Below are 17919 nucleotides of genomic sequence, written 5' to 3'. Positions count from 1 at the left end.
ACTATTTAACTGCTCCCCACCAATTCTGTCCTACTGGTTTCCCCTTCTGCGCCTTTCCTTTTTTCTATGCCTCAGACAATGCTAAATCTAGCTTGCAGCACTTCCTCCTCCTTGGTACATCTTTATTCCTCATTTTTAATTTGTACAATTTGCAACGTTCTATAATTTATCACTTTGCATTACAGAGACACAGCCTTTGGGCGTGCTACAAGGCTTGTGCGATCTTAGCTCCCTGGCCAGGTACAGAACCAGTGGCCCTTGTAGTGGAAGCTCAGAGTCCTAACCACTAAACTGTCAGGGAATTCTCCCAGACACAGCCTTTGGATGTTAATCACCTTTTAGTCTGATCCATAAGTAACATCTAATCACTACCAATCAGAAGCAAGTGGTAAACAAGGATTTCTCAAATATGAGACTTCTAAAAAATATGCAGAAAAACAGAAAGTATATTCTGTATACCAACTCTCAGTCTTTTTCTTAAACAAAACCCTAGTAGGACAACTAACTATGGTGGTAAATTATTTTACTGAACACTACAAACAACAGTTCCTAAAAGATTAATTCCTAACTAGTATCAATTAAATTCTTACATAATTCTACAGGAAGGAAAATTCTGAAATCTTTAAACAACTTTTTTCCTTTTTAACAACATTCATACTACATGTCTACAAAACTGAATAACAACTATTCTGGACACAGGAAAGTAAAAATCTCAGAAGACGCAGAGAAATAAAATCATTATTCCAGCCATTCTGCAAGCAAAGAATTAGGGAGAAAACTTTTTCAGCCTTGTGATGCCCCTGAAAATCCATTCAAGGGATAGTGGCTAAACAAGCCAATACATGGAATTTTTGGATAATCCATCTTTTTTCCTTTCTAAACAGAACACTGTGGTTCCCTCACGGGCCAAAATCAGAGGTATCTGAAGAAACGCTGGCTGGCAAGATTACCCACATTAATAACTTTATAAACTTGACATGACATGCAAAAAGGGATTACATTTGATTTTAATAAATCCAGTTCTTTTTATATTTCAATACTGGGAAGCTTATAAGCCACAGCGACCCAGGATAAAAAAATAATAATCGGGTTGGTTAAAGAGGCTGTTAAGGGTTGATTCTAACAAATATTTGAAAGGAATATGACAACAAGAGGAAAAAAAAAATAAGACTGGTTTGGGTCAATGAAGGGAAATAAGAGCCTATGGAAAAAAACTATATTGGAAGGTACAATAACTTACTTCAGCTTGAATACTAAAGTATTATTTATCTTACAAGACTCAGTTACAAAGTACTGATGCAGCCATATTTTAACAATAAATTACCAGGTACAACAAAGAAATGTCCTTACCAGAAGCATTATTTAGGATGAAAAGATTTTAATTTTTATATAAAAAAGCAACATGATGGAAAACTTTAAGACAAAAATTAAACAAGTATTACATACTTTTAAAAGTTGGTCCAGGGAGTTCCCAGGCGGTCCAGTAGTTAGAACTTGTGCTTTCACTGCCATGGCCTGAGTTCAATTCCCAGTGAGGGAATTACGATCCCGCAAGACACTCAGCACAGCCAAAAAACCAAGACTGCTCCAGTGAGATTTAAATTCAAGACTTCCTCTCAACTAGTTCAGCATCCTAAAAGGTTACCCTTGCAATCTTCTGCAGACCAAAACTTTCAACTGTGCTTCTAAAACACGGGAGAACTAATCATAACTTTGATTTTCCTATCCAAAAGTTATCTTATCATAAAGATACCAATAAAGTAATCAAGGCCACAAAATGCCCCAAATGAATAATCTACAAGATAAACAACAGCCAACATCTTTATCTTTTCTAATTATTTTACAAAAGTAGTAGTCTAAAGACAGAAGTGCCCAAAAAACACTTTGGGATTAAAACAGTGTTTCAATCCCAAATACCTAACAAGAACAGTAAAAACATAAAAGTCACTTCCACTTCATTAGTCTGTTTCATAAGTTGCAAAAAACTGGACTCAATTCCCAGGGGTGACACAATCATTAACAGCCCCAACCAACATTTTTCAGATGCATCTACTTTTTCCCTCCTTGAACTCTTTTCCTGCCACAACTAGCCAAACACATCTTTCACGAGTCACTGCCTAGGTACAAGATGTCGTCTCAGGTTCAAATGTCCTCCCCTAATTTAAAACCGATAGATCCTTTTAGAGCAGGGATACGTCACCTCCTCTATGAAATAACCCTAAGCATAAATTAATGACTCCGTTACCCAGCTTCCCAAAATACACTGCTTATATTTAAGCATTCAATTGCCTCATAAAGAATGAAGATAGATAGCTGTTTCCCCACTAGGCTATAAAACTTGATGACCTTAGTCTTTATTACCTCCCACAAACTAACACCAAGCCACGAACCCAGAAACGACGTGTGACATAAAAGTAAAAAACGACGTGTAAAATAAAAGTAACTCTTCGAAGCAGTGTTTGATTAAAACTTCAGATTTCAAGTCAAAAATCAAGGAATGCAGTTCCAACTTCCCATACCTCGTCTTTTCTCAAAAGTGACCCTGCTGCTGCTGCTGCTAAGTCGCTTCAGTCGTGTCCGACTCTGTGAGACCCCATAGACGACAGCACACCAGGCTCCCCCGTCCCTGGGATTCTCCAGGCAAGAACACTGGAGTGGGTTGCCATTTCTTTCTCCAATGCATGAAAGTGAAAAGTGAAAGTGAAGTCGCTCAGTCGTGTCCGACTCTTAGCGACCCCATGGACTGCGGCCTACCAGGCTCCTCCGTCCATGGGATTTTCCAGGCAAGAGTGCTGGAGTGGGGTGCCATTGCCTTCTCCGAGTTACAGATTACTTATGTACTAATACTACACAATGGCAGCAGCTGAAATGTCTAGGTTTGCTTAGTTTTGCTTAAGTATCAGGTAATATCAGTCAATCATCAGATAACAATTGATCAATAAGTGTTGAGCATAAGCTGAAATGCCATTCAAATTTAGAAGAACCAAGCATTAATACAGTACTGGAATGGGGTGCCACTGCCTTCTCCGCAAAAGTGCCCCTACTTCCTGTCATTTCTGAATACTCCCTGAAGGGGGACTACAGCCTATTGCCAATATTTTCCTAATTTCGCATACTCTGTATTTCACAAAACGACCAACTTGTTCAAAAGCTTTAGCCATTATTAATGTGCCTTTCCCTGTTTCATCAAAAATCAGTCTCAAAAGAAAAAAGGCCCCTGTTATACTAAAAGTAATCAAGGGAGGAGAAAACTACCAGATTTTATTTCCAAATCATTCCGAACCACCACCAGAAAAACCCAAAGTATGTATCTTAGACGCCTGAAGACATACAAATTAACCAAACTTAAAGAGTAACGAGCCTCAGTTTGACTAAACTCGATTGAGTGCCGCCCGGAAAGCGGCTGCCGTATTTCAGTGCTTTTCTGACCCTCCCCTACACAAACTATGCCAACCACAGTTCCGAGAGGTGAGAGAGACTTTGTTCCCACGCCCTTTTCCCCGCTCCCTTACCGCGTTTAAACGAGGCCCCCAGTCAGAGAACAAAAGCAATGCTGGAGTAGCAGCACCCAAACACGGAACAAAGCGCCTGTCGGGGGTGTACGAGTAGGACGCCATTACGCGGGGCAGTGGCCTGCGCCTCTGGCGCCGAGCAGACAACCGGGGGCCCGAAGCGCGAGTTCGGACCCCCAGAAAAGAAACCACAGGAAGAGACAGAAACCTAGGAAGACAAAGTCTTAGCAGGTTGGCAGCGGAGAATCTACGTAACAAGGGGAAAACCGCTTACCTTCGTGAGTCTTGGCGATCTTCGCCATTTTGTCCACTCGAACACACAGACGGAACTGGCGCTCCCAAGAACTTCCGCTCGTCGCCGCTGCCACGGAGAAAAATAGCTGGGGGCCGCTCTCCGCGCAAGCGCCAAGCGGGAGCGCGCTCGGTCGGTGACACGTGACAGAGCAGCCACCTAGATAGAACAGAGAGGTGCATTGTGGGTGGAGGGAGGAGTCAGGATTGCTCCCGGAGCCGGTTTCCGTGGTAAACCCGACAAGGGCTACGTGAGCTTTAGCGCCCTATAAAGAGTAACTCCGCCGTGGAGGAAAGTGGATTTCACCAGGGCAGTTAAAAACAGTCGCTGAAAGAAACACTAAGGTTTCAGGACTGGAAGAAGCCTCAGACCTTCAGTCCCCTTTCTCCAAATTCACCAGACGGCGTTTTGAGGCCAAAAACTTTCCTCAGCATGTCTCAGCTGTTGTAGTGCTTAGTTAACACTTACAACAGTCTGATCCCTCACTCAGTAATTCAAGGTCGTTTTCTTTTTAATTACTTAACATTTGATTAGGAGTTTTGTCTACAATGTACGTTCCCAATCACTATTGAAATCCACATAAAGAGGGTAACTTGTTGGTAATCCCATAACTCCCGCAAAGTGGATAAAATGTTAATAATCTCATTTAAGAAATGACGGGAAAAAGCTAGGCCAGGGTTATATATGAGATTGCACAAGGTCACACAGTTATTAAATTACACAGCAGGAACTCTGCCACTCTTTTCTGAGTTCTTAGAAAAGTCCCGATTGTCAGCACTAACACTAATGAAATGCTTCTGATAATCCTAAATGTCATTACTAAATCAGGAATTTTTTTTTCTCCTAAACATCAGCTGTACAAGCATAACCTTGTCACACTGGCTTTGGACTCTGAAGAACGTAAGAATTTAATAGAGAAATGACTCATTGGAAAAGACTCTGATGCTGGGAGGGATTGGGGGCAGGAGGAGAAGGGGACGACAGAGGATGAGATGGCTGGATGGCATCACTGACGCGATGGACGTGAGTCTGAGTGAACTCCGGGAGTTGGTGATGGACAGGGATCATGGGGTCGCAAAGAGTCGGACACGACTGAGCGGCTGAACTGAACTGAACTGAAGGCAGGTAAGGGTCAAGTTATAGACATCACAAAACAACTTACCTTGTTGTGTGACAGACTCAGAATACAAATACTTAGTAGAAACTTACCTAATAAAAAAGTGAGGTAGTTCTTTTTTTTTTTTTGGCTGTATGAGATCTAGTTCCCTGACCAGGGATTGAACCTGGGCCCCTTGCGTTGGGGGCACAGAATTTTAGCCACTGGACCACTGGGGAGGTCCCCCAAAGTGACATTTTAATAGCATCAATGAAAAAATCAATTTGATGGGTTAAAGTTTTCAGTTTAATTTAGGTTAAACAATAGCTGGAGGAGGAAGGGAATGAGATAAGAGAAGAACATGTAGATTATTAAGTCAATTGTTGATAAATTCTAGTTCTTGGATTGGCAGAGGGTCCATAGATATTCCTTAAATGGCTTATAACCTACACATAGATTACATATATTCTATATATATATATAAAATAGCATATTTTAAAGTAAAAGAAAAAGAATAAATGAGAAATAATGAATTAAAGAAAGGTGTTATTATGTCCATCAAAAACCAATAAACAAAAAGAATTCACCCCTGTTGACAAAAATAATAGCAAGGATGTTGCATTTCTTGATTCATAATTTTTTAAAAGATGTATAAACAAGACAATCACTGTCATGTAAAAAATATATGAAAAGGAAATTCACCAAAATGTTAAGAGCGAATGTTTGTGAATGATAGAATTGAGTGGTTTTTTCTTTATATTAATAATTCTTAGTATTTTCCAGATACTCTGCTATGAGCATGTATTATTTTTATAAACAGGAAAAAAATGAAAAGCATTTGTAAAGTAGGCATCACGTGTCCTCTTTCCCAAGATATAAGTTGTGCCTGCTGGCCACTTTGTATTATGTGCATATTTCTCTAGGTTCCTAGGTATTAAAAGTTACTTTTGTAGGGCAAGGGCATGTTTTGGAAAGTGAGATATGAGAGACTTGGTCAAAGATCATTGGAGACTCCCTTCTCCTAATCTTCTAAAAATGAATTGTCTTTTATAAAACAATAACTTGAATTTTTAGACAGTAAGAAATAGTTTTTTTTTTTTTAAATAACTTGTTGTTTAGTTGCTAAGTCATGTTCAACTTTTTAGCAACCCCAAGGACTATAACTTGCCAGGCTCCTCTGGCCATGGGATAGCCTAGGCAAGAATACTGGAGTGGGTTGATATTCCCTTGTCCAGGGTATCTTCCAGACCCAGGGATGGAACCTGCATCTTCTGCATTGGCAGGTGGATTCTTTACCACTTAGCCACCAGCTAAGCCACCCTTTACTTTTCCATTTCCAATATTAATAAATATTAATCACATATTAGTTAAAATGGATTTCCTACACATTTTTAATTTCAAAAGTCAGAAGTTGTGGTGGGGGAGGAGGGCGGTGGGCTTCCCTGGTGGCTCAGTCCTATAGAATCTTGCCAATGCAGGAGACACGGGTTCAATCCCTGATCTGGGAAGATCCGACATGCCACAAAGTAACTAAGCCCCTGCACCACAACTACTGAGCCTGTGCTCCAGAGCCCCAGAGCTGCAACTACTGCAGCCTGAGTGCCCTAGAGCCCGTGCACAAGAGAAACCACTGCAATGAGAAGCCCATGCACCACAACAAAGAGTAGCCCCCACTCGCCACAACTAGAGAAAAACACATGCAGCAAAGACTCAGAACAGCCAAAAATAATAAATAAAATTATTTTTTTTAATCAGAAGGGCTTTTCTGCCCCTCCCTGCCTATTTATAACACAAATCATTGAGAGTGATGACATCCAATTCAAAGGAAAATCTATTCCTTATCAATCTTAAAAATATATATATATTGCAAAGTAGCAATTATACATGATTTTTCTAGACAAAAGTGAAAGTTGCTCAGTCGTGTCCGACTCTTTGTGACCCCATGGATTATACAGTCCATGGAATTCTTTAGGTCAGAATACTGGAGTGGGTAGTCTTTCCCTTCTCTAAGGGATCTTCCCAACCCTAGGGATCAAACCAAGGTCTCCCACATTGCAGGCAGATTCTTTACCAGCTGAGCCACCAGGGAAGCCCAAGAATACTGAAGTGGGTAGCCTATCCCTTTTCCAGTGGATCTTGCTGACCCAGGAATCAAACCGGGGTCTCCTGTATTGCAGGCAGATTCTTTACCAACTGAGCTATCAGGGAAGCCCTTTTAGACAAAGAATAAGATATAATTTTTCAGAATGTTAAATGCTAGCTGTAACTGCACAAATTACCATAGGAGATAAAGCTATAAAGGCCTTGAAGCTCCATGCTGCTTGAAAAGCAGTGACAATTTATCAAGCCCATCTTTTCAGAGGTAAAGGGACTGTCACAGGACAAAGTGACGACAATCCTGATGTGTAATGTTGAGCTTTCCAGAAATATCCTAAATCAAAGGTACATTAGACTCTATGTACCCCAGGCAAAAAAATCTACTTTTATCTGCCTTTCAGTTATGCCTAAACTTTCAAAACTAGAGAGCTTTATTCCTGAGAATTTGGGCATTACTCAGTTAAATAACAGATAACCCCAAGATGATGTTCTGAATATGTTGGTCAATGTGTCTGTCATGCCTGACTTTCCCTTCTAGCTTCAACTGACCTGACCAAACTCTCTGTTCAGGGGAACAACACTGGGTTGTTCTGGAAGAGACAGGTACCTGGCTACCTAGAACCTGGCCTGGAATACAGCACACTCTGTCTAAAAACAAAGGAAGTTATTGGCTAAGTCAAGATGCCTTCTCTTGGAAATTTTAACTTCCAGTAGTTGCTACTAACAAAATCAGTGGAAATTGTCACTTTGTCTGAAGAATCATCCATTCCTGTTGCTTGAGTCCCCACCACCACCTTGAATCCAGAACCACATCCAGCTCCAAGCTTCCAAAGAATCATTCTGTAGATACTACTTTTCTTGCATTTAGCTTGGGTGACCTCTCTTCCTTTCAGCTATACCAGGTCTAACTAGAACTGAAAAGCATATATTAATATTAGTGTGAATTCATTAACTAGCTTTTTTTTCTAACTAAAAGTCATCATCCAAGAGTGGTCTTTGATTCGTAATGGTAAAATATCTAGATTCAGAGCACACATAAGTAGGTGTCCCAGGTAGCTAAGCGGATTGTGTCTCAGAAGCATCCAGATGCCTAGAATGCTGCGATGGTCTTCTAATGTGTCAACTTGGCTAAGCTACAGTCCCAGTTATTCATATAAATACTAATCTAGGTGTTACTATGAAGGCCTTGTGGATGTGCTCAGGTGATGTAACTGACTTAAGTAGATTATCCTAGATTATCTGGGTGGGTTTTAATTCAATCAGTTGAAAGAGCAGAACTGAGACTTCACTAAGAAAATTCCACCAGTGGACTGCAACTTCAGCCTGTGCCAGAGTTCCAGCCTGCCCTTACTGATGGCCTGCCCGATAGATTCTGGACTTGTTTATTGGTTGATTCCCACATCTGTGTAAACCAATTCCTTCCAATAAATGTCTTAATATGTATCTCCTACTGGTATGTATATCCAGTTGAACCCTAATTAAAATAAACAAAGGTAAATTTCACCATTTATTGAAAAAATATTTGAAAAACTGTCAATAAATATTCAATAAGGACCTATCATATACCAGACATCACTTTAGACACTGGGAATACAATGTTGAATAAGATCCTGTCCTCACAGAGATCAGAATCTTTGAGGGAAAGAGATTAAAAATCTGTATTTGGGGACTTCCTGGCGGTCCAGTGGTTAAGACTCCATGCTTCCATGCCTCTACTGCAGATTCAGTCCTTGCTGGGAGAACTAAGATCCTCCATGACTCACAGCACAGCCCCCCCCCCAAAAAAAAACAAAAAACCCCAAACTGTATGTGTTTGTATAATTTCAGGTACTATCGAATGCTTTGAAAAATAATAAGGCAAAGTAAGGGAAGTGGGCAGGGTGGCAGGACAGGATAGGCAGAAAAAGCAAGATGTCTGGGAGGATGACATCTGAACAGATACCTACAGAAAATAAGGGAATGAGGACATGGGGGAAGAGGTATTCCAGACGTGGCAAATGCCAGTGTGCCAAGGTGAGAGCAAACGTGGGGTTTCCAAAAACAGAAAGGTTGGTGAATGGAGTAACAGGGGAAGAGTGGTATGAGATGTGATACCTGACAGTACATTGTTGAATGGGTAATTAATACTGAATGAAGGAATCTGAACTGTCTTGCTAACTAATACAGAGACCTGCCACATCATTTTGCCACTGGATTCTCAAAGACAGATGTACCGTACAAGGGCAAGAAATATTGTCATTAATTATTCAGTTTAGGATGGCTATTTTCACTAGTTGAACTAAGAAACTGGCAGAAGGCAGAGGAAGGTGGGATGTCAGGACCAGAGAAATACGGTTTGTGAAATAGGGTAAGGGATGTTCAGCAGATAGCAGTCATTGGGTCAATGACAGGTAATCTGTTTTAGGCAGGTACCAGAGTCAACCTAGATATGTTGGCAATTTTAATGACAGTTGCTATAGAGTACAAAGCTGGCAGTTTTTTATGTCACCCAAAGAAACCTACGAGGCACAGTGTTCTTTCCTAATGATGGAAGGTACAAGATGCAATAGCATGTCCTTTACTTTGGAGGGGCTGTCCAGGCATGCCCTAGGCCACTACACCCCTAAAACAGTGGTTCTCAACTGGGAGTGATTATGTCTCCCAGGGTTATTTTGCAACGTCTAGAGATATTTTTGGTTGTCACAACCTAATCCTCTTTTACTAGAAGGTCCTCTCCACCTGACACTGACCCAGTGTCACTCCACCCAGGAAATCTCACCCGAGGAGTGAGATATAGATGGCATGCTTTGATATTGCTGTGGTCCTAAAATACCAGAAACATCTATAACTACTCAATCCACTATGTATTGTAATTTTTTCTATGTGTCTTTCTCCTGAACTGGACTGGAACACCTAAAGCAAGTTAAAGTGAGCAATTACTGGCATCTAGAGCATAGGGTACTGCTCAGAGTCCTATGTTCCACCGGAAGGCTCCTCACAACAGAATCTTCTGACCCAGCATGTCAACAGTGCCACCACTGGGAAATCCTGCACTATAACTAACAAAGCAGACCTTAATTTTCATTGGGTTTGTCTCCTACCCTCTGGAATATATGTTTTTCAAAAGCCTCTAATACACCTACCATTTTGTGGTCATTTAGTCTGATTGACAAAATTAACACAATGCCCATCCATATGATGAATTGATATGACTTTCTGCTGTCTGGGTCCTTTAAGACTATATGTATTATGATAGTTATTATGAGAGACCATATTATGGAAGAAGTTAACACAATCCAGGAGTCAAACTTAAAATATATACACTTGTGCAGCTCAAGAAAGTGTTTTAAATCCTTGTTAGGAATGGAAAACAACTCTTTTCCTCAAATCAGTACCTGCTTACCATGTACTTGAGGTCATGTTAATCTCCTGTAGCTACATCTGGCACAGCCAACTGCAACTGGGGCTATTCCTTGGTTTAATGTGTGATAATTCACTGTCATCCTCCAGGGTCTGTGCAGCCTTTTGAAGGGCCAGACTCTGGTTTAGACATGATGGGGACCACAACCTTTGCATTCTTCAGGTCTTTAAGGCACTAATCTCTGCCATACTTCCTAGGCTATGAAAATGTTTCTTATCTGCTACCTTGGCAGAGTGTTCATTAGCCTTCCCCACTATGTTCTTATGCCACAGGCCAAGAAACCAATATGAGGGTTTAGCCAACTTTAACTATATTCATTCCAATTAAACATTTGGGAACCTGGGAAATGATACTTGGCACCATTAGCCAGACCTGGGCCCAGACTCCACTTCTGACCCTAGACTTCCACTCTAACAGGGACCATTATGAAAATTTGGGTATCAATGTCAACTTGTAGTGTCCATAGGACTCAAAACATTTGGTTATTCCTCTTTCCCCAATGTACGCTTACCAGAGCAAATGATAGGGGTCTTTGAAGAAGTACTAGGGGATTCTTTAGCACATATTTACCATGATGTCACATGGTCCTACTTCCTGGGGATCTGTTTCAATCAAATAGTCTGAAATTAGAGTTCTACATCTGAAATCTAGCTCATGTACAGAAACTATTAAAGGATCAATTAAAAAAAAAATTTACTGGAATAGCTGCCTTCAGCCTCCTGAAGAAATCCACCCTTGATTTCTCTTGGTTGTATAGAGTAAGCAACATCCTTGTAGGCTGCCCATCAATCTTGCCTCTAAGGACAGCCTGTTGGATTAACTGTCTCTGTATCTTTTCGCAGGTCAGGAGCCCCCATGCAGCCATTTCAACCTTGTGCTAACTATAATTGTACCCACCTTGCCTCTGAGGGTTAAACATCACCACTTGCCCTCTATTTTGGGATCCTATCATAGCTATTGCTCACATGGAAGTCAGCTATGTAACTTTTTCTGCTACCATCACCTAAGGCCTGTAAGAGACAGTCACCATGAGTAACAGGGCTGTGTTGAACCATACTGGAGTCTGAGGCAAAAGGAAAAATCAGTAATATTGATCCTGTCTTTATTTAAAATTTTGACATCTTGTTCATCTTGGAATTTTTTGCACTAATATTTAAATATAATTAAAATATTATCTTGGTTACTGAGCTTTTTGGCACCCCCTTACATTTTGAACCTGAGTCAAGTACCTCACTCACTTCACCTCATTCCTTTCCAGTGATGCTGGTGCCCCTTTCACATTCCTTATTGCTTTAGTGAAGAATGTCCTCTGAGCCTTCCTGTGGAGCATAGTCCTCTTCTGGAGCACAGTTTTCTGGGCTTAGTGTAGAATACCTACTCCAGCATACTCACTTCTCTGAGCCTTCCGATCCCTCCTTCCACCATGTTTCACACTAGTTCTGCCATTTCTACAGCACTTCATGTGAGCCATCCTAGTAGAATGTTAGCACTGCCTCCGCAGATCCTAGTCGGGGTATTCCATATTATGGGATAGTACTCCCATGTCAATCAGTTCAGTTCAGTCACTCAATCATGTCCAACTCTGTGACCCCATGGACTGCAGCACGCCAGGCTTCCCTGTCTGTCACCATTTCCCAGAGCTTGCTCAAACTCATGTCCATCAAGTTGGTGATGCCATCCAACCATCTCATCCTCTGTCGTCCCCTTCTCCTCCCACCTTCAGTCTTTACCAGCATCAGGGTCTTTTCCAATGAGTTAGTTCTTTGCATCAGATGGCCAAAGTATTGGAGTTTCAGCTTCAGCATCAGCCCTTCCAATGAATATTCAGGACTGATTTCCTTTAGGATGGACTGGTTGGATCTCCTTGCAGTCCAAGGGACTCTCAAGAGTCTTCTCCAACACCACAGTTTAAAAGCATCAATTCTTTGGCACTCAGCTTTCTTTATAGTCCAACTCTCACATCCATATATGACTACTGGAAAAACCATAGCTTTGACTAGACGGACCTTTGTTGCAAAGTAATATCTCTGCTTTTTAATACACTGTCTAGGTTGGTCATAGCTTTTCTTCCAAGGAGTGAGTGTCTTTTAATTTCATGGCTGCAGTCACGATCTGCAGTAAATCCTCCCTATCCATTACGTTCTGCTACCCAGCCCTACCCCTTGATCTAAGATCCCTCAGAATTTAGTTCTTTATGTCATCTTCCACCTCCTGGTGGTATATACTGGCTAGGTCCTTTGATTCTTTGAGGTGTCCCTTTCCTCCCATAGCAGGCTCAGCATTTCCTTGGTCAGGTGATATATGACTTAACCCAGTTATTGGTGTGTTGTCTAGGAAGGAAAGTTCCTGAGGGTAGCACCTGACTTATAATAAGTCAACAGTTTTTGTATCTTCCTCAAGCAACGAGGGAGCACTAGCTTTTTCACAGGATTAGACCACTTCCATAGGCCCAGATGATTCAGGGGAATCTAGGATTTCAAGTCTCCTGAGTGCACTGACCCAGATGTCCTGGTTCAGTTTCTTAGGACTGAAATCCTTTCCAATCAGGGTCCTCACCTTGTATAAAATACATGTTGAGACTGAGTGTTTTGTCCACTTTTAGAGCTCTGCTATTATTTAGTCCTGGACCTGACATCAGCCTTTTTGGCTCTCTGGCTGGAGACAGAGACAATGACACTCTCTTTATATACTACCAAAAAATGATACCCTCCAGCCTTAACACTTAACCTTTTCTTAGTGACTAACCTCAGACTTTCAGTGTCTGTCTCCCAATATCTCAACAGGAGCTATTAGTCACCAGTGAGAGGGTCCTCATTACCAGTCAGACTGCAGGTGATCCAGATCTGCAAAATCCCATTTTAGAGTCTGCTTTCTTGGATCACAGGTTGGGCTCACTATGAAGCAGGCGCTGAGATGGAAATTGGAAGAAGGAATCAGAACTGGGCAGGAGGAGCTGAACTACGACCCTGTTGCAAACAAAGACCTCAATTATATGGGGAACTCTGGAGATGGGATGGCCTTTTAGAGTTGTTCTAAATTGGGGCAAGAAGTTGGGCCTTTATACTCCCAAATCAACATGACTTTGGATGCGAGTTTCCCCAAGCAAAGGGCATGACCTTGGAAGATGCAGCTCTCTTTTAACTACAAACAATACCCATAGAGCTGTCACCAAAAGAACTCCCCACAGCTGTAGTTATGAAGGGAGAGAGAAAGGAATCTGGGCAGCCTATATCATCCACTACAAGCAAACATGTCTTCCATGAAATAACAATAACACAGCCAGATAGAGGATGACATTATCCTCTAAGAATATGAGCCTCAAAGAAGCTTGGGCTTTCACAAAAATGTGAATAAATAATGATCTGAAAGCAGTAGTGAGGAGTGAGGGAGACAACAGTCCTAGATCGGGATTGGTCACCAGAAAGATCAAGTCGTAATTAGAAGCTTAAAATTTTCTGCCATCCAACTTCTTACTTCTCCAAAGAGGGCAGAGGGGCTGGAAATGGAGTTAATTGATCATGCCTATTTGACTAAACCTCCATAAAATTTCAATAGTATGAGATTCAGAGAGGTTCCAGGTTGGCAAACACATCCAGACTAGGAAGGTAGCACACACCAGCTCTGTGAGGACAGAATCTCTTGTGCTTGAGACCCTCTGGGACCTCACTCTATGTGTCTTTTCATCTGTATCCTTTATCATAGCCTTTAATAAACTGGTTACTGCATTTCCCTGAGTTCTATGAACCTCTCAAAAAAATTAATGGATTCTGAGTAGAGAGTTATGGGAACCCCTGATTTGTAGCCAAATGGGACAGATGTTGTGGGTTAACCTGGGAACCTACTGCTTGTAAATGGCATCCAAAGTAGGGTAGGTGCAGTCTTGAAGGACTGAGCCCTTAACCTGTGGGATCCAACACTATCTCCAGGTAGATAGTATGAGAACTGAGCTAAACTGTAAGACATGCAGCTGGTGTGACAGAGAATTACTTGGTGTGGGAAAAACCTCCACATGTTTGGTGACAAGAAGTGAATTGTTTTGTGTGAGTAGCAAAGGAAACACACAGGAGAAATACATAGGGGGGAAACTGAGTTTTTCTAATTCACTATCTGTTGACTTTCCCTCTGGTGATGCACAAACTTAACTTTGATGAAGTTTTATTTGTCTTCTTTAGTCTTTTGATGCACAAACTTAACTTTGATGAAGTCCAGTTTACCTTTTTTTTCTTCTGTTGCTTGAGCATTTGGTGTCATATCCAATAAATCACTACCAAATCTAATATCATGAATAATTTAGTTCTGATTCCAAAAAACAATATATATTATAAATTATTCAAAATAGTGCCCCCCAAAAGATATAAAATGAAAAGTAAAAGCCTTACCTCATGTCTCATTCCCCAAAGGTTAAGCATGATTTATGCATTCATTGATTAATGTTATGCATATACAAACACACTCGATATATATATTATTCAATTTTTACACCAAATTCTTAAAGGGAAGACTGTTTAAGAAGGGGGATATTGGCAGAAATTACATACTCTAAAATCACAAATTATTCCAAAAAGGAAAGAGCTCAAACATAAAGATGTTAATATGAAAAATCAGACTTTAAAAAAGTCAAAACATGATAGGAGGCCTCCAAAGAAAATTAAGTTGGGAGCTTCTGGGCCAGTGAATACATGGGACTGGGAAGAGTGGCACACTCAGAGATGATGCTTCACGCCCCTGCCCACATGCCTTGCCCCATGCACTTTTTCACCTGACTTCATAGTCCTGAGTAATATCCTTTTATATATAAACTGATAATCTAAGGATATACTGAGTAAAGTGAATGTTGGGAATGTGGAAAGTGCCTTGAGGAACAGCAGGAGAGAGATACTATAACAAGACTGCCTTATATCTGAACATATCATAAAGACTATATAAATGGTTTGAAGTATAGTTGACCCTTTCACTGCTGCACGGGCTTTTCTCTAGTTCTGCTGCGTGGACTTACTGCGGTGGCTTCTCTTGTGCAGCTACAAGTTCTAGGGCGTTTTGGGCTTCAGTAGTTGTGGCCTGAGGGCTCAACAGCTGCAGTACAGAGGTTTAGCTGCTCTGAGGCATGTAGGATCTTACCAGATTAGGGATCGAACGCATATCTCATGCATTGGCAGGCAAATTCTTAAACACTGAACCACCAGGGAAGCCCCAAAAGTTGATTTATTATTAAATTCTCAGAGCTGTGCAGCTAGTTGTGTTTCTTTTTGTTTGGGATCTTTATTTTTCCCAACATGGTATTTCTGAACTCATCTATTCTTAAATTGAATACCACATAATTTACTTCTTATAAATAGGTGAAAACAAAAAATGTAATCAAGCATTAAAACATTCTCTGAATGGATACCATGATCCAATTCTTCTATTTTTTCCCTCAAGAATGCAAAATAGACTTCTACATAAGAAAGGTATGTTAATATTTTAAAATTAAAGTTGTAACAGTATCAGGACACTGTCCAAAGAGTAAATCAAGTGCATAATTACATTTTATTAATTAAATCTAGGATTGTCTACTGAATTCCAATTTATTAAATCTATTGTGCCCTCGTAAATAAAACTGCTAAAAGTTAATCAACAAAGATTAACCATGTAGATTAATACATAGTTAACGTATTAACTTTAACTACAAAGATTAACTTGTAGCTATGTAACTTTTAAGCTACGGAGCTTTTTAAAAATACTAATTACCAATTTTAAGTGCTGCCAACTATAGCAACTTTAACAGGTACTTTTGTTTGTTCATGTAATTATTTTATTGTGCTTTGCATTTCCAAGCAGTTTTCCTGTTTTTGGTTGGCATTTTGGAACTTGGATTTCAAGTAAATTTCTAACATTCCCCAAAATGATAAATCTGTCTACTGTGTCTAAACTGTGCAAGCAACATGGCTTATGCCACAACAGCTTTCTTTCCTTTCACTTTGGGAGAGAAATTTAGCACTCCGGTAGAGTGTGCCCCCACGTCCAAGGAGTGGTGGCTGCGCAGGCGCAGGAGGGCTGAGAGGAGCTACTCCACGTTCAAGGTCAGGCGGGGCGGTGGTGAGGATATACCCCTCATCCAAGGTAAGGAGCAGCGGCTGCACATTGCTGGAGCAGCCATGAAGAGACATTCCACGTCCAAGGTAAGAGAAACCCAAGTAAGACGGTAGGTGTTGCGAGAGGGCATCAGAGGGCAGACACACAAACCATACTCACAGAAAGCTAGCCAATCCAATCACACAAACCACAGCCTTGTCTAACTCAATGAAATTAAGCCATGTCCTGTGGGGCCACCCAAGACGGGTGGGTCATGGTGGAGAGGTCTGACAGAATGTGGTCCACTGGAGAAGGGAATGGCAAACCACTTCAGTATTCTTGCCTTCAAAACCCCATGAACAGTATGAAAAGGCAAAATGACAGGATACTGAAAGAGGAACTCCCCAGGTCGGTAGGTGCCCAATATGCTACTGGACATCAGTGGAGAAATAACTCCAGAAAGAATGAAGGGATGGAGTCAAAGCAAAAACAATACCCAGTTATGGATGTGACTGGTGACAGAAGCAAGGTCTGATGCTGTAAAGAGCAATATTGCACAGGAACCTGGAATGTTAGGTCCATGAATCAAGGCAAATTGGAAGTGGTCAAACAGGAGATGGCAAGAGTGAATGTCGACATTCTAGGAATCAGCGAACTGAAATGGACTGGAATGGGTGAATTTAACTCAGATGACCATTATATCTACTACTGTGGGCAGGAATGCCTCAGAAGAAATGGAGTAGCCATCATGGTCAACAAAAGAGTCCGAAATGCAGTACTTGGATGCAATCTCAAAAACGACAGAATGATCTCTGTTCGTTTCCAAGGCAAACCATTCAATATCACAGTAATCCAAGTCTATGCCCCAACCAGTAATGCTGAAGAAGCTGAAGTTGAATGGTTCTATGAAGAGCTACAAGACCTTTTAGAACTAACACCCCAAAAAGATGTCCTTTTCATTATAGGGGAATGGAATGCAAAAGTAGGAAGTCAAGAAACACCTGGAGTAACAGGCAAATTTGGCCTTGGAATACAGAATGAAGCAGGGCAAAGGCTAATAGAATTTTGCCAAGAAAATGCACTGGTCACAGCAAACACCCTCTTCCAACAACACAAGAGAAGACTCTACACATGGACATCATCAGATGGTCAACACCGAAATCAGATTGATTATATTCTTTGCAGCCAAAGATGGAGAAGCTCTATACAGTCAGCAAAAACAAGACCAAGAGCTGACTGTGGCTCAGATCATGAACTCCTTATTGACAAATTCAGACTTAAATTGAAGAAAGTTGGGAAAACCACTAGACCATTCAGGTATGACCTAAATCAAATCCCTTATGATTATACAGTGGAAGTGAGAAATAGATTTAAGGGACTAGATCTGATAGAGTGCCTGATGAACTATGGATGGAGGTTCATGACATTGTACAGGAGACAGGGATCAAGACCATCCCCATGGAAAAGAAAT

General features: G+C 41.0%; 1 protein-coding gene across 3 annotated transcripts in view; it reads right to left on the bottom strand.

Annotated features, from left to right (window-relative positions):
* The window catches only part of SF3B1 (splicing factor 3b subunit 1), a 58888-nt gene that overhangs the window by 31970 nt on the left and 8999 nt on the right, over positions 1–17919 (bottom strand). For all 3 annotated transcript variants that reach the window (XR_011467816.1, XM_005894586.3, XM_005894585.3), the window contains exon 2: positions 3787–3963. Coding sequence is in view for 2 of the 3 variants with exons in the window: in XM_005894586.3 (XP_005894648.1) it covers positions 3787–3814 (28 nt within the window). In the remaining variant the exon portion in view is untranslated. The remainder of the gene's footprint in view (positions 1–3786; positions 3964–17919) is intronic.

Source organism: Bos mutus, chromosome 2, assembly GCF_027580195.1.
Source record: "Bos mutus isolate GX-2022 chromosome 2, NWIPB_WYAK_1.1, whole genome shotgun sequence".
In the NCBI taxonomy this organism is placed as follows: domain Eukaryota; kingdom Metazoa; phylum Chordata; class Mammalia; order Artiodactyla; family Bovidae; genus Bos; species Bos mutus.
Note: the sequence above shows the minus strand (reverse complement) of the source record. Positions and strands in the feature narration are given on the sequence as shown.